Source organism: Patiria miniata, unplaced genomic scaffold (genome assembly GCF_015706575.1).
Source record: "Patiria miniata isolate m_02_andy unplaced genomic scaffold, ASM1570657v1 HiC_scaffold_2, whole genome shotgun sequence".
In the NCBI taxonomy this organism is placed as follows: Eukaryota; Metazoa; Echinodermata; class Asteroidea; order Valvatida; family Asterinidae; genus Patiria; species Patiria miniata.
The window spans coordinates 11495749-11517641 of record NW_024037058.1 but is presented as its reverse complement, the minus strand read 5'-3'; the positions used below and the strand labels follow the sequence as shown (position 1 = coordinate 11517641).

The following is a 21893-nucleotide window of genomic DNA, read 5'->3' as shown; positions in this document are numbered from 1 at the left end:
TATGATCGTTATCGTTTTGGTGCATTCAAGACTTAATAAGCTTCATTCTTACATTAAGTTTTTGACATCTCGATTGTTGCATTTGATTTCAAATTAACGAAAGTCGGTACGTATATTATGCGGTATGACCATGATTTTCTTTTCTTATGCGTTTATGGGTTTTAATTTATCTTTGTGAAATGCAAAATGTAACAAACTCACTGAGAGATAGTTGATATTAAATGGATTCGAAATGGCTAAGGCATTTTCTTTTCACTGTTGAGCTTTTCTACTTGTTTAAAAGTTTGGCCAAATCTATTGGGCATCTTTATGTTGACATGTTTACTATCCTTTAACTTTGTTTAAAATTGTTGTGTTTTTTTCGTTCTGTTTTATAAGTAGTAGTATGCAGAGCATACTGTTCGAAACGTTGAGTCCTCCGGTTCTTTTCAGAACCACACATACTCACAAAAGAGATTTATTCACATGGTGCTACCGCAAACTTATCTTGTTCAGTGGAGTTGTTATTTATCGCTGAATCACTTAATCCATCTATTGAGGTGCAAGACACAGTGGCGTAACCGGGGCTGCAGCCTAGAGTGGCAGATTGCTTCGGGCCTAGAGATTTTAAAGCGAAATCGGGACGCCGATAGGAGCACAAACGGGACGGCGAAATCATGAGGGGTGTCGTGAGGGGGTTGGGGGTGGAAAAGCAAAATAAAAAGGGAGGTGTGAAGTCATTTTACTTTTAATTTAATACACATTTATCAAAATGGGCGTCTGCAGGGGTGTCAATGGGGGCGGGGTGGGCAAATGTCCCCCTGCCCACCCTCGAAAAAAAAATGATAAATTGAGAATATGCTATATAGCGAGAGTACAAGAAAGTTTGGGGGAAATGTGCTTCCCCCCAAAAAAAAAAAATCTAGGACTCCACACTGACACGCGTCACTGATCATCCCGCATCCCCTGCTCCACCTAGGACTCCACACTGACATGCCTCACTCAACATCCGACATCCCCTGCTCCAGCTAGGACTCCGCATTACTGGACCAAGCCCAGTCTAATGTGGCTTTCGCGAACCTGGGTTCGTATTCATGAGCCCCCTACTATTGTACTAAGATAATGGCTATTTAATCAGTTGACGACCATAAATATGTTCGCACATACTAATAAAACAGGTGGGAGTGCAGTGGTTTGTCCTTGATAAACAGTCAGGCTATCCCCAATGTATGCTAGGACTCCACACTGACATGCCCCAATGATCATCCAGCATCCCCTGCACCAGCTAGGCCACCACAACACCTCTGCCATTCGGATAGCCCCGCCCCTCCCCCACCGAAAAATGATAGTCATAAAAGTTTGGTTTTTTTTTTTTTAAAGGGGCTCGATGAAGTATAATATCCAAACTGATTGGATATTTCCAAAGTGTCTCTCCTTTTTGGAAAAGTCCTTTTTGAAAGCCCCATCAAGCGAGATGACTACCGACGCGTCCCGAGGAGCATGTCACGTCTTGTGTCAGTCGGTTTGTCTGGCCCAAAAAATTGAACAATCGGCGCCGCATTTTTTGGCGTCGTATTTTTAATCTCTGGAAGGGATCTTTTTTGACCGATTTCATGAAAGACTTTCAGTGTAAGACTTCTTGCAACACGGCCAGAACTTATTGTGCACTCGCACTTGTTTTCGTCCGACCGACCCCACATACATGTCCTAGAGGCAAACAAAAATGAGAACCGAACCATAAAAAGGAATAATGTTATAGCGCCCTCAATACGTTGTTTACAACCACCAAGACAACTGACAGGCCTGTGACATGACGGGCATGACGGGTGGAGTGTCGCGAGAAAGTCTACAATTTAAACATCGAGAATGCTTTTCTAGGCCTATATGCCGATTCTTTTATCATTTAAACTGCATTAAACGGTTCTATTGTTCTCCATTTCTGCCCCAAAATACCATTGTATACTATTAGTTACTAAAAATCATATCCTCGATCGACAATGCCAAACGCAAAGGTGAGTGCGTAGGATCGCGCAGCCCAGGTTGGACGACGTCTTCATTGCACTTAGACCCGTGAACGTGGCTCGTTTCACCATGGAGGAATAAAAACACATGGTTTCACCTTGTAAACTACACGACGCCACGTTCACGGGTCTACATTGCACTATGACCGACGACTGACGCCCAGGATATAAAATCTAGTACCACCATAGCGACAAAAATTATAACACATTTTTTTCATATTTTTACCTGACGGAGGAAGCTGAAATTTCGCTTAGGCCTACATATTCCTTGTGTCCAGACTTGTGCCTGCGCTGGGTTTAGAAAAGGCAAATAAATATGTTTGCAGACGGCGTTTTTACCAAAAATAAACCGCAAGTTCTACGCTTTTGTTGAAATATTTTTAGTATGAACTCCCCACGTGAAGACGTACATGCGCGTGCCGTTTGCTGCCATGGCGGCAGCGTGTTAGGTGGCAAATGCGCATGCGTAATCTTCACACGGGGAGTTCGTACTAAAAATGTTTTCAACGAAAGCATGGAATTGCAGTTTATTTTCGGTAAACACACCGCCCGCGGACATATTTGCCTTTTCTAAACCCAGCGCAGGCACAATTCTGGATACAAGGAATATATGTAAGCGAAATTTCAGCTTCCTTTGTCAGGTAAAAATATGAAAAAAATGTGTTAAAATTTTGTTCGCTATGGCAGGAGAGATTCATACCCTGGACTCCCTGGCGTGTACACAATGGAGTCCAACCTTGGCTAAGGATTGCTTAGCTTCAAGTTCAAGGGGGTCTGACGAGTGATCATCATGGTGATTGACATGTTGAAACAGTAAGGGGCATAACATGTAGGCCTACAGCCTGAAATCCCTGAAAATTTCATATTTTGGATTGTTTTATAGTTTAATACTATAAAAAAAAAACCACAAAAAACACTGGTTGTTGACACACGGGCTGGCGGAAGGAATAGACACATCAAACATGGCGGACATGATTTTGTGGCATCATAATCTTGCACACGTATTTCAATTTAGAGTCAACTGTGTTTTTTATTACTCAATAATGACATTTTCAAAAAGCAGACTTCTCTCAATTTTTGAAATAATTAAATGATTACGAAACAACAATTTGTAAAAAAAATCTGCCTGGGGTGGAAGGAGGTCCCCCCCCTCAAGATACGCCACTTTCTTTACAAGGAGTAAACAATGAAACATTAGCCCCGGTTCGGAAAGGCGTTGAAGAGTCGTGCCCAACTAGAAATGAGACACAAAATCATGCAATACATGTGTAGGTATCCTAACAAACATGGCACACTAAACAATGAAGATAAAATTCTGTGTTAACGGGTAAACATTTCTTTGAAGTGGTCATATGAAGATCAGGATCTCAATATGACTACTTGAATTTTTATCTCATTCAATCTCACTCCCAACAACCACAAGTTGTCGGTCTCCAACGCTGTACCCGAAATATGGCATGTATGGGAGTTGTCGTTGAACTTCTGTTCAGTATGGATGCCACTGCTGAAATTTTTAATTTGATTAGTGTCTGCACTTATTTATCAGAGCATAGTTGAATCGGGAAGAAAGTAATGCACCAGACGCTACTTTCGAAACAGAAAAAAAGACAATTTCGTTTGCTTATCTTGTACCTCAGAGAGTATACTTTCACAAGAGAACTGTAAGGAATATGTTGACAAAATCTTTAAGAGAGATTTGTAGGCAAATGTGTGACCAACTTAATGAAGTTTTACATGCCACTGCATGTTGACGCCCTCAACCGACGTGTGACATGTACAAATACACTAAGTTGGCCACACATTCACCTACAAATCTCTCTTAAAAGACTTTATCAACATAAATTATTCCTTACAGTTCGCACATGAAAGAATAGGCCTACTCTCTGAGGAACAAGATAAGCAAAAAAAAAAACATTTTTGTTTTCTGTTTCGAAAGTAACATCAGGCTGCAACATTTTTTCCCTCGGTTCAACATGGTTCAGGCAACATTTTTTTGTCAGTGATGATTTCAGTTCTATTTGGTTCTCTGTTTACTTTCTGATTCAGGTATTCTCGCTTAATTTTTGAGCCAGTTTAAAATATGGAGCAGTATACGATTCTTGGACGGATAGGGGAAGGAGCTCATGGTATTGTCTTCAAAGCCAAGCATATTGAGGTACAGTACACACTTGTCCAACATTTTTTTATATGTAAAATGTCTTTCAACGCCATATTAACTGTTGCGTTGTCTTTTAGTTAATTTAGTTGAGAAAAAAAAAGTGGGGAAAAAGAAAACTCTTTGAGTCGTGTGAAAGTTTAACAGAAGTTTGGGATAGAACATAGTATCCTGATACTGTTTTCATCACACATGATCGAATGAGGCTATGTACACAACCTCCAAAGTGGTGTAATGGGAAACTACATCTAGTTTTATAGTAGACACTTGTATATTATAGCACTCTAATAATGTAAGGTAAAGTAAAGGTAAAGGGGATGAACCTGTGTTCACAGGAACAGAGTGCCCATCTCTCTTTGAAATTGATTGGGCTAGACTCGAGTCCATGAAATGCTGCTGTGGGGGATCGCCACCTCCTCCACAGCGAGGCTGTTACTTTCCCAGTATTGAATAATGCCGGTACCCATTTAACACCTGGGTTGAGAGGAGTTATTGAGGTAAAATGCCTTACTCAAGGGCACAACACGCTTGGCCACGGCGGGGCTCGAAACCACAATCTCACGATAATGAATCATATATATGCTCTATTATATAACCGACATACAGATCCTTGTCATTTGATTGGTGGAACTCACATCACGTGGCATTTGTTATTGCTCCCATTCATACCGCGGCTCAAAAAGTACTATCCGCCCATGGGGAATGGGAAATACTATTCAACAGTTAGGCTCATGACGCGGTATTTGTGTGCAAATGCATGCTGGTGTGCGCGTTCAGCGTAGCGCGTATTGTTCCACAGAGCCAGCGCTACAGCGTTGGGTTCAAACATTTTTGTGAAAGGGTGGTTTGGAAGAGAGACATACATTTTCCTCCAGTTTTGTATTGAAAAAAAAGTTCAAATATATCAAATGACAAGGATCTATATGTCAGTTATATAAAACAAATATTGAGTGGCTTTAAATTGTGAAATGGGAGGAATATTATCGCTCGGTAAAATCTGGACTTTTCCAGTTCACTCGGCTTCGCCTCGTGAAATAGAAAAGTCCAGATTTTACCTTGCGATAATATTTCTCCCATTCCACGCTGAGCCACTCAATATTTGTATACTGCCACTAGACCACACATGCCCTCTAATGTATCAGAGTAGAGTTTCAGGAACATGGCATTTGCACCAATTCATATGAAATAAACTACTTCAATTTAAAACACAGATGAAAAACATTCTGAGCAGGAAGATACATTTTACATTGTACAAATTGTAGAAAATGAATTTACACCAAATATGCCAAATCTGGCATCCGTGCTGATAAAGAGCTTTTTTGAATATTTCTGCTTCCATCTTTACAGTACGTTGATGAAATTGAAACTGAACCCTTCACTCACATAGTGACAAATAAGGCAAGTTTTATTTTTCCTTTTATTTGTCGTTTTTTTGGAATAGAGTGGCGAGATATGTGCACTGAAAAAAGTTCCATTACGGAGACTGGATGACGGAATACCAAACACTGCACTGAGGTAAGACACATCAATTATCTTTCACAATATAAGTTGAAGCTGTGTGATTGTCATGAAGACCTCTACAAATTTCATGCATTTTGTTTGTCAGCAAATTTGGCTGCCAATACGCACAATTGTTCACGCCTTATTGTTGGGAAACAAAGTTGACAAGATCCTGATGTTTTCTCGTTTAAAGGGAATATACATCATTTGCTTTTGCTGTAATTTTCAGAAATGGATGGAATTGGGGGGGGGGGTGGAAATATATAGCAAATATAGTTACACTGACTTTTTTGAGGTTTTGGGTTCAAAAATGCTATAAAAACCAAGAAAAACAATCATTTTCCTGTAGTCTGGTTCCCTGACTCCATATAAGAAGAAACAGAGCAGTTTACATACATTGGGGAATTGTAAGGTCAGGGAACCAGTCTAGCTGGCTTGTACCCGTTCATAGGTGTGTAATCGATTGCAAACAAGCGCGATGGTCAATTGGGGCCAGTATTTGAAAAAAAGCCAGTTTTTTCCAACGCTGATCGGCCGATCAGCGTTGGAAATTGATACAAAAATAGCACTTTTCTTGAAAACGACAGTATACCAGGTGCCATGATTTTACAGGATGCTTTACACTGTCATTCACTAACAGTCCAGCAAGGTATTTTAAAATGATTTGGTAGTTTTATTTTTTGATGTTTGCAAATGTTGTATTTTCCCTTTAATATAGCAGGTTTTTTTTTACTTTTGCCTCCTTTTAACGCCAGGGAAATTAAGGCTTTGCAAGAGATTGAGGAGAATCCATATGTAAGTATATAATTCATTTTCCTGTGTGAAATGTGCCAGATATTTTGCTCAAGTAACCAAGAAATAGAGAAAAAGATATTGACAGAGAAAAAGGTAATGAGAAAAGCCTGATTAATTTGAAATGCACGAGTGCTAGTTGGACTGCTTGACTTGCAAAGTTTTAAAATCTGAGTACTCCACTTTGAAACCACATATAAAGGCTGAGTGCATAATTACTCAAACCGTGACCAGTTTCGTGGAGCCGCTGAATGACGAGTCAAAATCTGTGGCAACTTAAGCAGAAGGTTAAAATCGCTAACCATAACTCTGGCAAATATCAGTGCAAAATGGTGCCAGTTGAGCCAGCGTCTTACATGTAGAACATTGTTTTCAATTCTAAGGCAAACCAATTCTGTACTCAAAAGAGTAGTGATTTGGTGTGCAGCTATAGATATACTGTTGCGTAACATTTTATAAACACCATAACAGCGTTTGTCTGGAGAAATGAGCAATGGATGTTTCCATTAGCAGATAAAACTGGTTTCCTAAAAGCACCTATAGGCAGTGTTGAAATCAGGTCATTTATTAGCCAATCACAAGTCATTCACAAGTCTATCGCAAGTCATTCGCTAGTCAAACACGTGTCTCCAGTGAAGCGAAAGGCTTTTTGTATTTAAATTTGAACAAAGATATTTCATTGTTATTATATATTCTGTTAACTCATGAAATGACTTGTAATTTTACTTGTGACTGACTTAATTGTGATTAACTTATGATTGGTTCTTGTGACTGATATGTGCCTTAGGCCTCATCCGAAGTACTTGGCTATATGGCTGGAAATAACACACACGCCTGTGGATGCGGCTGCCTTAGCCAAGTAATTAGAATGCTGTCTTGCTGTGATTTACTTGTGACTGACTTGTTATTGACCTACTTACAACTCTGATCAACTTCTTACAAGACTTGTGTTTTGTACATAACTATTTTGCCCCGCATTTTGTTAGGTCGTCAAGTTGAGGGAAGTGTTTCCCCATGGCACGGGCTTCGTGCTAGTCTTTGAGTTCATGCTGTCGGACCTCTCGGAGGTGGTCCGCAACTCTGAGCAGCCGCTGACAGAAGCCCAGGTCAAGAGCTATATGATGATGCTGCTCAAGGGCATCGCTTACTGCCATGAAAACTCCATCATGCACAGGGTGAGCTCACTACCCATCAAAGTTAACTTCTCTGGCCAATTAGAACGTTCACATTGACTAGTTAAGATCACAGATTTTTAGTCAGATGGCTTAAAGGCATTTGCTGTCAGCTTGGTCAAAATTGGTTACATGCCTTGTTGACTTTTGACATGGCATATTTGCGACAATACAGTTGTTCTTGGGAAAAAATCGATGCTGTGATCGAGTACTTTTGTCCGAGTATCAAATACTGCCCAGTACCAAGGTATTGAGTACCACTCAAATCCGGGTGCACTGACCTTTGGGAACAAGTACATAACCAATCCAAGTAATTGGACACTAGAGTACAAGTTCTCTGGAGCCGAGTCTGAGTACCTAGACCTCTGAGTACAAGGACGAGTACTTGGACCTCCAAGTGTGAGATGCCGGTCACTATACATGTCAGCCATTCCATGGTGACTCACGTGACATTTGAACAAAGTGTAAAGTTTTAATGCATTACTGTTGTTAACCTGGCATTTATTCAACTCAAATTAGCATGTATTTGAGTCGGGGCATTGTGAATTTATGGTTTAGTCTTTATATGATTACTTTAAAATCGCTATTTTTTCATGTATTACAGTTTCTTTGACGTGACTTGCGTGACAGGATAGAAAAAGGGATTTTTGACATCCCTTGACTCAAATAGCTTTTCCTATGGATCTACCAGTGTTCTAAAAATTATTCTTACTGAACTTAGAACTTAATACCCTCACCCAATACATGCATAAGTTGTATTGTGCCAAATATCCCTTGTTGTAAGAAATGGCCTGAAGAAAATGTGACTCGCGTGACACAAATGCGTGACTCGCGTGACACAGTAGCTTTTCACTTTCACATTATATCTGTAATTTTAGTATAACAAATCAAATCATAATATTATATTAATAAAAATGATTTACCTGTGAATACCTAATGAAGAGTGTGAAAACTGCTATTTATCCCTTTACTTTGGCAAATGTTGGGGGTGGAAATCTGGTTTAAACACAATATCCTTAACAATGACATAGAGATAAAAAAAAATGTTTTGGAATTTAAGTTACGAAGTGATGTCATCAATCCACGGGTGATTATTTCAGGAAAACAGTTGTAATTCTTGGTCATGTAGAGTCACAGTTTCCTTAAATGGTAAGATCGAGCTGCAATTAATGATGCAGAAAAACTTTGTATCGGAATGTATACAGTACAGTCGACTCTCGTTAGTACAAACTCTGTTAATACAAAATTCTGGTTATAACAAACATATAAAGCCTTAGTCCCGACTGTGCATTTATGTGCACAATGAATGGGACTGATGTTCCTCTTAATACAAAATTCAGATAAAACAAACAATTTGGCTAGGTCCGAACGAGTTTGTATTAACGAGACTCGGTTGTATATACATTTGTAAAAAACTGATTCAATTTCTTGTTACATAACTAATGCTTTTAAAGACTTAATTCGAATTCTGTAATTTAATAGGGCCTATGGCATTGTTTCTTTGTATTACATGTAAATGAAACATTCCTGGCTTGTGACCAGGCGCGGATCCAGAGGGGGGGGGGGGGTTTTGGGGGTCAAACCCCCCCCCCCCCCAGCTCTGTCCAAAAAAAAATTCTCATACAAATTCCTGAAGAATAAGTCGAACCCCCCACCCCACCCCCGCTGTGACACCACCAAAAACATTATACTGGTCTAATGTCCGCCTGTTCAAAATACGGTACACCATTCTGTAATGTGTTAATAATTTTTCGTCGAATTTGAACAGCGCCCCCGATTGAAATTGGTCCAACATCCCCCCCCCCCCCCCCCCCCCAGTTTTTTATTTTACGGAGGCCAAGTGTTCGGAGAAAAAAACGTTGGTACATTTTCAGAGTTTTTGGATGATGAAACCCCCCCCCCCCCCTGCGAAAATTCCTTGATCCACCCCTGGTGACTCGCATGACATACATCATGTGTGACTCGCGTGACATTCTTGAGATAGTTTTTTCTACAAGGAATGTAGAGCAAATAAGAATATTCATAATTTTATTGATAGACCACCACTATTTCATTTACAAATATCAATTACTAGCTGAATCCCTCTCTAGTTATTAAGTAATCTGAAAAAAGGTCCTTTTTTTGTGACTCGCGTGACATATTTTTGAGGGTGTTTTCACGATGAAATAGTGGGAAAATACTGAAGACATTTGGAAAAATTCTCAATGTTTTATCAAATAGACTGGAATAGCTACCAAATGTATGCAGATAAAGCACAATCTTATGAATGAGCTTCAATTACTTCTTCAGTTTGTGATTTATACCCCTGACCCTCCGTTTCGCCCACAAAATTCATCTATGTTCAGGAGGCTGAAATTTTAATTCAAATGATTTATTTTAAAAAATCTTTTGAGATTTAGATGGTTTCAATATTCCTCTTATCAAATATAACTGACAAAAATTTATTCCTTTCACTTCAATTTTTGAGTTTGGTGATGACCCTTACATGGAATGGCTGACGTACACATTGTACATGTACATGCAAAATATGTAGTCTGTGCAAAGTCCAACATAATGGAAATTGATCCTATACACAGCCCAGTCCCATGTAAACAGTACCGATAAAATGGAGCATGTGTGTCTCCAAGTGAAATTAGTTCATTTCATTCAAAACTAAATTATTTGATTTTCTTCCTGAGTCCTTATGATCAAGTATAATAATGAATAGTCGAGTCCAAGTACTTCGCTTCTCAAATATAAGTACTGTGAATCAGTATTTTATTTCCTTCTTTGATTATGATTCTTTGATTATGATATTTCTTTAATATTTTTCTTTTATAGCTCCGTCATCAAGACCAGCACAGTAAATAATTTCACTCATAAATAATTTCACTCATAAATATTGCCTGTTAATAATTGTGGCTGTTTCTTGTGATGCAGGACCTGAAGCCAGCTAATCTGCTAATCAGTGAGACAGGACACCTGAAGATTGCAGACTTTGGCCTTGCGAGGGTCTTCAGTAACGAAGAGGGTAGACAGTACAGCCACCAGGTGGCAACAAGGTACACGCAAAATGCTCACTGCACACAGTACCGACAAGGGCCTGTGTTTAATGGAAGGATAGTTGCACATTCATGTACTCCGTGCACATATACCCCTGAACATTATGCTGTCACTGCGTGCAGATTTAAACACAGCCATCTCTTTATCCGCAATTTGTGCACACATATTCAGAGCATTCCGCTCGCATTCTTAAAGACAAGGGCTGAGCACGTTTTGGTCGAAGGAGCCCTAAGTGCGTGCGTATTTCGTGAGTACAACTCGCGCAAGCCTGACGCCATTCAGAAAATGGCTGTTGCGGGATTAGTCTACATGAGTTGCTTGACTCGTATGGCAATAAATAAATTTGTTTTGTAAACCTGTGGCTGATATTTTTTGTTTTCGTAGGTGGTACAGAGCCCCTGAACTGCTGTATGGAGCAAGGAAATATGATGAAGGGGTTGACCTCTGGTAAGTTGGAGCAAGCTGTATGAAGTGTGAAAGAAACATCTATACTCTCATACTTTTCTTTGTTAGTTTTTGAGCCCAACCCCATCACCTCTTGAGCCCTACCCACAAGAGACTCTGTTGCGAGCTATGAAGAATGGATAAAGTTTCACTGTGAGATTTTAGCATGCAACAGTGCGTATGTTATCGCAGAGTTGTTGGTTGTAATCAAGTTGCTACAAGTTACCACAAGCCATCACAGTTTGGTAGGACTGGACCTGGCATCATCCTTAGCACCACTTTCTGTTAGACGTCCTGTTGCTTCTCTTATCCTGTTCTATAGATACTATCATGGTATGTGCTCAGAAGGTCTGTCACTTGTTGACCCTTCTATTCACACCTTCACTCGCAGCACACGTTGTGCAATCTCCTCTCATCCTTCACTGTATTTGTTCAAAAGGCCAGTACTGTGAGATAGTCTTCTAGCTTAATATTCCTCATACTGCTGAACTCCTTACCAGAATCCTGTTTTCTACCAACTTTTAATGTATCCCTGTTCAAAGGAAATGCGAAAATTTCTGTTCTCTCTTTGTAACTTTTTTCTCTATACTTTCCTGTGTAGCCCGCATGCTGAGTGGCCCTCTGGCCTTGTGATGGGCGATTACCACTAAAACAAAAAAAATCGCAAATCATGCAGTCTCAAGTGATTTCACAAGCTACTCATATGAACTGTACCAAAAGCATTCCATTGTCATTGTTCATTCCCTGTTACTCGATGATTGACTTGTGACCTGCCTTATGATTGACCCACTTACGACTCAGTGAGTGTTGCAGTGTTTGACAAAGTATAGAGCTTTCACATTGACATGTTGTTGTAACTACAGGGCAGTGGGCTGCATCTTTGGGGAGCTTCTGAACAACTCTCCTCTGTTTCCTGGGGAGAATGACATTGAGCAGCTGTGCTGTGTGCTGCGCGTGTTAGGAACACCCAGCGAGAACACATGGCCTGTAAGTATACTGGTATATATGTATTCAGACTGGTATTGCTGTTCCCTCCCCCCCCCCCCCCCAAAAAAAACCTCCCCTTCCATCCCCCAAAACGAACATCTTAAAAGTTGTATCTGTTTGTACCTCCGCAACCATGCAAAAGTGGAGCTTCTTGGATGGTCACAGACCTATTGAATAGTCTCATGCTTCTACAACCACCACCACACTGTGGAACAAGCTTCGATTGCACTTGTTTGTGCGTTTATAAATCATGATGCATGATTTCTGTCAGGATTGTATATTTTCAAATCAGAAGCAAATCCAAAAGTGATTGATCAAGCGATTAAAAAACAACCCAACTGTTAAGCTGAAGCTCCAAAGCTGTGTGCATCCACACAATTAGCCATCTATAAACAGTGCCTAAAACTAATTTATACCCTCGGGTAGAAGGTTGGAACCCCCTCCCCCCCCAAAAAAAAAAAAAAACACAACAAAACACAAACCCCTCACCCCACCCCAATCTATTCTAAAAATTCTGGATCTATTCCTGTATGCTAGGGAGTGAGGCCTACTGGGCTTAGTGGTTGTAGGATCATGGGTTTGGTTCCAGCTGCTCATCATACATGTATGTTGTGTCCTTGGGCAAGCCACTTCACCCCCACTTGCCTCTCTCCTACCAGGAGTATAAATGCATGGTTCTGGCATTAGACGGAAAGTAACCTGCGATGGACTAGCATCCCATCCAGTGGGAATAGAAATATTCTCAGTCATTTCAGGCCACTGAAACCGGAGATAAACGCCGGCCTGATTGGCTGTATTGACTCGTGACAGACTTTCATTGTTCAATGCTAGGAAGGCTGCACAAGAATTGTCCCCCCCCCCCCCCTCCCCAGGATTCAAGGCAGATTTCAAATACACATATGCTTAGATAATGCATTGTACTAAATCATCTTTTTCTCTATAACTTGAAGGGAATGGAGCAATTACCAGACTACAACAAGATCACATTCCCGGAGAATCCTCCCATACCGTTTGAAGAAGTGGTTCCAGATGCATCGCCAGAGGTGCGTATTTCCTATTACAAATGTATGGATTTAAAAACCCATATTTTTCCGTATGGGTGATTCTAAATTGGTTACATTCCCCATGCAGCTTTCATTTGTTGTTAAGTGAAAATGTATCAACTTTTCAACATGTTCAGCTCATCAAAATAGTTCATATTTAAAAATGTTCTACCTCAATTTGAACTCTACTTCAATTTGAACTGCATGGCCATCTAGAGGAAGTAAACTGGACACATACTTGTACAGGTAGTATACTTGGATGTGCAACTTTTCCTCAGATCATTTGATTTCTTAGTTTTTCACTTCCCATTGATGCCATTAAAATTAGAAAAGCACTTTATAAAGTAAGGTAAAGCTTGGAATTTCCACTTTTTGGGTACTTTCCAGTTGTATTCTTGTATAATGGTTCTGCTACTTATATAAACAGGATTTAAATGTTTGGGAACACTTTAAGAAAATCTTTAAAGCTGTGTTAGTCTCGTGTGCCGTGGTACATGGGTTCGAATCCTGACAGGGAACATGGTGCTTGTGCTCTTGAGCAAGGCACTTTACCATTATTGCTTCGTCCTTCGGATGGAACCTAAAGCCGTAGGTCCCGTGTGTTGTGTAATACACGTTAAAGAACCCAGTAACACTCATCGCTGAGAGAAGGGGTTTGCCCCGGTGTTTCTGGCAGTGGCTGCTTAATGCGTCACAGCACCTTGTAAACCCTTATAAAGGTGCTATGTAATGGGTCTCATATTTCTAATTAACTTCATTTACCTGTCTTTAAAAATAGACACAATTTCAAGCGCCTTGAGTAACAAATTGTTCGTAGATACGTGCGCTATATAAGACTCCAGTATTATATTATTATTATTCCTCCTAGTGATTGATTCTGAAAAAACACCACATGAAATTTTGATGAAATAATAGTGGAATCCGTGCAAACATGGTCATATCTCCTAAAATGGGCCGTACGTGAAACATGACTTTCATAATTTCAAAAGGTTGTATCTCACTTAAAATGACCCGGATGTTCACACAAAGGAGTGGACGTAGAGATATGACCTTGTTGCACGGAGCGTATTCGTGCGAGATACGACTTTGTTGCACGGAGCGTATTCGTGCGAGATACGACTTTGTTGCAGAATGGAGTTACGACCTTGTTGCACTGACGCGATAATATCTACTTGCTTACAAGACTTTGGATGATTTCTTTTTAATGATGCAGGCCCTGGACTTGTTAAAGAAGTTTCTTGTGTATCCCTCCAAGCAGAGAATATCAGCAGCTGAGGTATGCAGGCAGTTAAAGTTAGCGAGTTTCTTGAGAAAAAAAATTACACTTTTTGATAATGACAACAAATATGTCATTGAAGTGCCCTCACTTAAGTTAAAGGCTGAAAGAAATCAAAAGGAGCAAAAGAATCTACAAATGGTTCTAAAACACGATTTGTTCACATTTCTTGACATCAGGCTGACAACCTACATGTACATGTATGTGTTCTTGTTCGAGACCCAAAACATTGTGCTTTTTTTGTTTTTCTCCAATTGTAAAAAAGCTACATGTTCAACAGGTTTATTGTCATGCACTGTATTTAACATTTTTAGGAATGGTGTTGCTTCAAACAAAAAAAACGCACATGAACAAATGATCCTATATATAATGTACCTTTAAACAAAATGTTCACAATTTGACTGCTGAACCACCACTTTGTACATAAACCCAACAGAGCAGACATAGCAACACTAAGAGTGAAGGAAGATCCAGGTTTAATGACTTCAGATAATGCTCCATCTTTTTGTTACCCCCCTTCAGGCCCTCCTGCATCCCTATTTCTTCACCGAACCCCTGCTGGCCCACCACTCCGAGCTGCCCATTCCCAAGCATGGCAAGAAAGTCCGGCACCGCGGCCAGAACCCCAAAGAGTATGACATCGATGTGCCCTTAGAGCAGTCGCTGGTGGACCCTGACCTACTAGCCCAGTTTGTCTGATGATTCTTGGGAAATTTAAAAAAAAAAAGCCTAGGAATGAATTTTCTGTGTTCCTGACAGGTCTAGTCTGAGTATCACCCGTTATCCTTAGAGGCCCAGTCGCCTGTCCAATGTCTGATATATCTAAGGATGCAGATTTACACGATCCCGCGCCTCAGCCAATCAGAGTCGACTTTACTAAATCATGCTTCATTTCATTCCCAAATTAGGACTAAATGTTTAATTGGTCAATTCGAATGCAGTGTTTTGTAATACAACAAAGGCCGGGTACGCATGGGAGTAAATTCAAATTCATTATAGTGAGAGTGTACATGTAGTTGAATTTTCCCCGTCTGTATCAAAATAAGCTGGTCCAAGCCCAGTTTGGCCTAAGGAGTCTAGGTTGCGAGTCAGATTTTTAGGAGTTTTTGTTTTTGAGTGTAGTATTTATTGCAGAGTCACTGTGTGCCCGGTATGACTAAAAAGGTTTGCGGTCTATAATATGTAGGCCCCACCTGTGAGTCACATTGAGTGCCGCCTTATATGATTCAGTTGCTGAGAGACGACGGTACGTTCAGGCACATGGCTTGTCATAGCCTAGCGGTAGAAGCACCGCACCGGACTCGTGCTTTGGTGTTTCAGAGGCAGCAAAATGTGGGTTCGAGCCCGGGTTTGGACACTTTTGCCCTTTAAAGCAAGGCACCATTATTGTTTCGTCCTTCAGATGGGACATAAAACCGTAGGTCCTGTGTGTTGTGTAAATGCAATGCATGTAAAAGAACCCAGTGACATTTATTGCTGAGAGAAGGGGTTTGCCCCGGTGTTTCTGGCCTCCTGTTCAAACTTCCCTGTGGAGTATTTGGGAGAAGAACCAACCAAGTACCAAGTAAAAAAGCCGACACAGTTACCCAAGCCAGATATTCAGGGGGGGGGGGGGGCTTTCGGGTCTGGTCGGTTGGGGTCTGATGGGTTTTCCTTGAATTTTTTGTCAGGTCAGGTCAGTTTTAGGGAGTTCAGATCAGTTTCGGTTCGGATTATACCTATGTTTCGGGTCGGTTTGGCCTGGTCAACTTTTTCAACTTTTTTAACAGCATTGCCATGGCCATTTGTAAATATTTGTGTATATTTCCAAGTACTTTCTAATCATACAGTAGCTTCTTCATCCGTTGTGCCATTCAGTGACTTGCATCCATTTATCAATACACTTTGGTCTAAAGATTTATACCTGAAGTTTTACACCAACTGCAAGTGCTCTTATCAAGCGATGGGAGAGGCGCTTGGTGGCAGCAAATATGTGGGTCCTTTGTTTGCGTCCTGTTCGCATATTTTTTTCTGGAGCATATGTTAACCAATCACACCACGCACCCTCACATGAATATTTATCCTTCTGTGTGGATGGAAGACACTTAGTTTCTCGTAGTGTTTTCCCTTCAATCAAACCTATCCCAACCAACAAAAGTATTTGATGAAAATGGGCAGCGGCTCGAACCACAGATCTTGCGATCCATGGTTCATTCCACTATCCGCTAGGCCACTATGGCATCTCGACGAAAGCCGTTCTTTGAAATGCTTCAATGTACATGCATGACTGGGTAATAGCAGTGGTGCGACATCATTGTTATTTTCTTACGAATAAACATTGAACTAGCTGAATAATCATGATCCATTGACAATGTGTGCTGCAAATAAAAAAACCACGTCCTGTTCAAGCTAATGTGCCCATGTTCAGAATGACGCAAACAAAAGGACCGGTGTGTTCGCTGTCACCAAGTATCTCCAAAGTTTCCCATTCTACCATGTGGCCTTATTGCATAAAACTTTCAAGTGCACAATCAATCAAACGCGGTTGAGCACTGACAAAGCCTGATATTAACAAGTATATACGCATGTGTAAATATATGTAATACAAGCAACACAATTCCTTTTTCCCATCATTAGTTTATTAGAGAAGTGCAGCAAAATAGAAAAAATAAGTTTGTAAACATAATAAACTAACTACGGTCTTTGAACTTGTGGTCGTTTGGTTTTTCCATTATTCCAACACTTTATACAAACATGAGCATACATCTGCACCAATTGGCAACAATTCTGCAACATGCAATGGAATCCCTTATGAAGGTACACTATCAGGATCTAAAAATGTTATGACACAAAATGAGGCTTCGGAACATAGTTTATGGGAACAGTTTTACCAAACACCACTGGCACATATGCCACTTTATATTGCTGTTATTTATACAATTCTAGAAACATACGGCTACAGAGAATGTCCATTATGCTGGCATCAGAATGTGACAACATACAAGATTGAGTGACTTCCACATTCAAGATACAATGTACGTGTATATATTCTTATAGAATAAATTTTCTTTGGTTTCCAAACCAGTAATTGTTACTTTATTTATTATCTTCAAGCAAATTTGATTCCGAAAAGAATGTTGCATCCTGACGCCACTTTTTTTCATCATATATTATCTCAGTGAAAGTCCGTCATTGCAAAACTGTTGAACAAAAACCACGAATTTGGGACTGAGAAACATTTCCAATTTTGTTAGGAAAAATACATTCCTGACTCTCCATAGACTTTGAACACAGCTGCTGAAGTGGCGCCTGGATACAACATTCTTTCCTTGAATCCTTAATCCTGATTGGTCAATCCATATACAGTCGAGTCTCGTTAATACAAACTCGTTCGGACCTAGCCAAATTGTTTGTTATATCAGAATTTTGTACTAAGAGGAACATCAGTCCCATTCATTGTGCACATAAATGCACAGTCGGGACTAAGGCTTTATGTTTGTTATAACCAGAATTTTGTATTAACAGAGTTTGTACAAACGAGATTCGACTGTACCACAGTCCATACCACACTCTGCATATCCCGCTATTCCAAGATGCGCACGCCATTCCTGCTGCATGCATGTGTAATAGGAGAACCGCTGAAAAGTTTGTGCTCGTTCCAACTTTAATACTGTGCATCAAGTTTGCTTGAAGATAAATTTGTTATCCCACTTGCACTTGGGGAACGTGAAAAATGTAGACAACCTGAAGTGCATCTGCGTCCCATATATATCACTCGGCCTCGTGGGACACGGACGCACTACAATATTCCGTGTTCCACTCGCGCTCAAGGCATTACTATTAAGAGACTTTTACTGTCCAGAGTCAGTTCTGCACATATCATGTCTATGCCGACTGTACCAAAATGTTTATTCAACAGGCTGATGAACTGAATTGTCAGCTTGCAAATATACATTTACAATACTTTGTTATGTACAATTGATGGCGATTAGAAATATACAAATTTAGTCATGTTTACATACATCGTACATGGTCAATTAGAGAAATACATGTAAGAAGTGTTCTTACATGATGTAAATCTGTGTACATTGTACCAATGTATGTATTTCTACCAGCAAATGATGAGCTTTTGATACAAAAATAAAATACATTTTCAGAGGTGAATTTCTTTTTTTTTCTTTTTTAGGGGTGGGGGTGGTTTAGAATTACCAAAGCTGTTCATTGATTTTCAAGCTTGCATCCACCCCAGCATACAGCTTTTGTTTGACTAATATTAATAAATATACGGAAGTCCAACAAATTACAACCAAACTGACCTCAAGACTCATTTTATGGGTTCCGGTCGCATTTCAGGTTTGAAATTGTCTTAGATGAATTCTTGCAAAGGAGGACATTCAATCAGACTCTAGCATGTCATAATTTGAAGCTTAGAGACTGATGAAGTATAAACGAAACCACATCTTATTTGTTAATCAAATTAGAAAAAAATAACCTGGTCACTACAAAAAAATCAAAACGATTATAAATTCCTCTTTTGGGCAATTCCGTTAATTCGGACATACCGTACCTCTCAGACACTTTTAATGAGCTGCTGTTGGAAAAAATGAATGTGATACATCACTAATATTGTGACATCTATATGTAATGAGTAGAAATCAATTACAGACCAATCTAAGGTACATGTACATGTACCGCCACCTTAACGACCTTGTACAACGCGTGGTCGGATGTACGCAGAGAATTGGATTTTACGGAATTGCCCTTTTTGTAACAATAGAGAATCACACACTTCACGTCTTGTAACAAAAAAAAAAGAACTGCAAAGGAAGAAAGTAACTTGGTTACACAAACATTTCAGAAACTGCAAATACAGGCACAGTGTGAATCTCAGTGAGAATGCTTAGAGAACGGCAACAGCCAAACACTGTCAGCCACCCTCGTGAAGCAATAGGGCCCATCCACTAAGCACTGCCATGATTCAAGTCTGACATGCATGCATATGCGTGTGTCGTTGCCCACATGCGCACTTTGAGGCTTTTTGGATCGGTCTATACTGGTCATATGTACAAAAATAATCTAATCAACCTAAGACCGTACGCAATTAACCTCATCTTGTTGACGGAGACTGTTCAATGTCCATTAATTAATGCACTAGCCAACATGGAAATCTTTTGGCTTTGACTTTAGTGAAATCATGAATGCATACATACTGTACATGTGTACAAAAAACATACATTTTTGTACATTTACACTGTTGTACAATGTACATGTACATTTACAGATGTAAACAGCATTAACTTAATGCTGGCATAAATACGAATCTAGTTTTGGAAGCTATTAAAATTTTCCAGTCGAATTGACAAAGGTACATTTTATACATGCCCCAGTTTCATCTTACATTGTACCGGTAACTCATTTCAGACCTCAAGTGCCAAATTTAAAATTGATTGTCTCATCCACTCAGTCAACGTTTTTAAAATGCCCAACGACGCTTAATTTTGTCTTTGCTAATACAGAATAAGAACCAATGTTTCGGCTAAAAACTCCAGCGGGCACCACCTTACACCAATATATTGGCTGACTGTACACAAAACAACTACATGCATAACTGTTACGCCCCAAGTAAAGCAACAGACACAACTCTAGTTAGGACGATCCCAACTACATGTGGGCAATTCCACGGCTACTCACGTTACATTTTTGATGTACTTTTGAGTTTCCTCTGGGCTGTAATTACTTTACTAAAATCGTTTAATAAGTGTTATCCCCATGGTAGATAGAGTAGACCTAGACCTACGTAAGCACCAAAGATGACATCCAGAAAAATGTGTTATGTACATGTATGACATATACATGTATGATAAACAAGACGCACAAAATCGGTTACTCACGTTGCATTTTGTGCGTCTTGTTTATCATACATAACACATTTTTCTGGATGTCATCCTTGGTGGTTAGGTAGGTCTAGGTCTACTCTATATACCATGGGGATATCATCACATTTTCAGGTAAGGTAATTACAGCCCAAGGAAACTCAAAAGTACATCAAAAATGTAACGTGAGTAACCGTGGAATTACCCATGTGTAATCGACATCATCCCAACTTTTTATATACACTTGTAGTTGTACCCGGGTAGTTGGGACAATGTTATTATCGGGTGCAACATACCGGCAAATGTAGATACATGTACACATACACGCATACATAGTGCATACTATACTAAAACCAAAACCCATATGATTAAATGATAAACCAATTTAATAAACAAATTTATTAAACAAATTCAATAAACAAATTTACAAAAAAGTTGTAATATGCAGTCCTTCTGATTTGAGGCGCGCGATCGCACCCCCACACCATCACATGCCTTAAAGCTTCACGAGAAGTGTGAATAAATAGAATCCCTCTGTACCGCACACCTCGGCATACATTTACAACATACTTCTGTGAGCTCTTGAAATGGCTTTACCGTAATATTATTTTTAAAAATATACCAGATTGTTCAGTCCCTGTTTGGACCACAGAATCACACGCCTACAAAAACACACGCCTACAAAAATCACACGCCTAAAAAAATCACACTTCTAGAAAAATCACACGCCTACAAAAATCACACGCCTAGAAAAATCACACACCTAGATAAATCCAGGTGTGTCTTTTTCCACATTGCTGTGATTTTCAAATCAGAAGGACTGCATATGGTAGAACATCATTACAACACCACTATACAAAACATTGGATGAAAAAAAATATTATAACCATAGGCTCCCAAATGTACAGTACTCGTCATACTGAACATCCACTGAACCAAATAGCCTTCCGGTACCTTTTAAGAAATATAATAATTACAATAGTTTGGGAGGCTAATCATCCTTACTCGCAGCTGAGAAGCTGAATTGCGAAGGACGCAGCTACAACGTAGTCGAGCCGCTGGCATGTAAAGGTGCATTTGGCAGCCAGCCACATCGACCCATATATGATCACGGAGCACAGCCTGAGATCGAAAGTGTTTAATTTTTCCGGAGGGAGGAAAACCGGAGGGCCCGGAGAAAAACCCTCGTGGCACAAAAGAGAACCAACGCTCCGCTCAACTCTACTCACGTCCGCAGCCAGGAATCAAACCAGGGCCACAGTGGTGAGAGGCGAGTACCTTACGCACTAGCCACCCATGAAACATTAGTTTTTTTAATAATATTATTATTATTAAACAGGCTCTCTATTATCTATTCCATAGATTATGGCGCTTAATGGCAACAATCATCAACGATAAAGGGAAGAAGCCAAATACTTATATAGTGAATTGATGTGTTTTGAGCTGCTTTTTGAATGACAAAACAGCGTCCAGTGGTTTGAAACGTATAGTGATAGTTATAATGGTGTTTACTGCATCAAGTATTTAAACCAAACAATACAGGACATCATTTGCCTACTGAGCAATATAAAAGCAAGCACTACTAACTAACAACCTGGGCCTAATTCCATAACGCTGCTTAGCTGATGAT

At 39.9% G+C, this 21893-nt stretch overlaps 1 protein-coding gene across 2 annotated transcripts; it reads left to right on the top strand.

Moving 5' to 3' along the window:
- The first annotated feature begins 1771 nt into the window (after positions 1 to 1771).
- Positions 1772 to 17190, top strand: LOC119726508 (cyclin-dependent kinase 20-like). Of its 2 annotated transcripts, none has more exons than XM_038198230.1 (11): positions 1772 to 1991; positions 4047 to 4155; positions 5597 to 5670; positions 6411 to 6450; positions 7434 to 7622; positions 10539 to 10660; positions 11046 to 11108; positions 11969 to 12092; positions 13043 to 13135; positions 14349 to 14411; positions 14934 to 17190. In XM_038198230.1, the coding sequence occupies exons 2-11, from the start codon at positions 4081 to 4083 to the stop codon at positions 15108 to 15110; spliced, it is 1020 nt and encodes a 339-aa protein (XP_038054158.1). In that variant the 5' UTR covers positions 1772 to 1991; positions 4047 to 4080; the 3' UTR covers positions 15111 to 17190. The 2 variants fall into 2 exon arrangements, with proteins under 2 accessions (XP_038054158.1, XP_038054160.1); XM_038198232.1 differs by having other exon boundaries at positions 1784 to 1899.
- Positions 17191 to 21893: the final 4703 nt, after the last annotated feature.

Excerpts from the sequence above, each read along its gene's own strand:
- LOC119726508 (XM_038198230.1), top strand. The coding sequence starts at position 4,081 with ATGGAGCAGTATACGATTCTTGGACGGATAGGGGAAGGAGCTCATGGT. Across the intron at positions 4,156-5,596 it reads TCAAAGCCAAGCATATTGAG|AGTGGCGAGATATGTGCACT; the intron begins GTACAGTACACA and ends TTTTTGGAATAG. Across the intron at positions 12,093-13,042 it reads CCAGCGAGAACACATGGCCT|GGAATGGAGCAATTACCAGA; the intron begins GTAAGTATACTG and ends TATAACTTGAAG.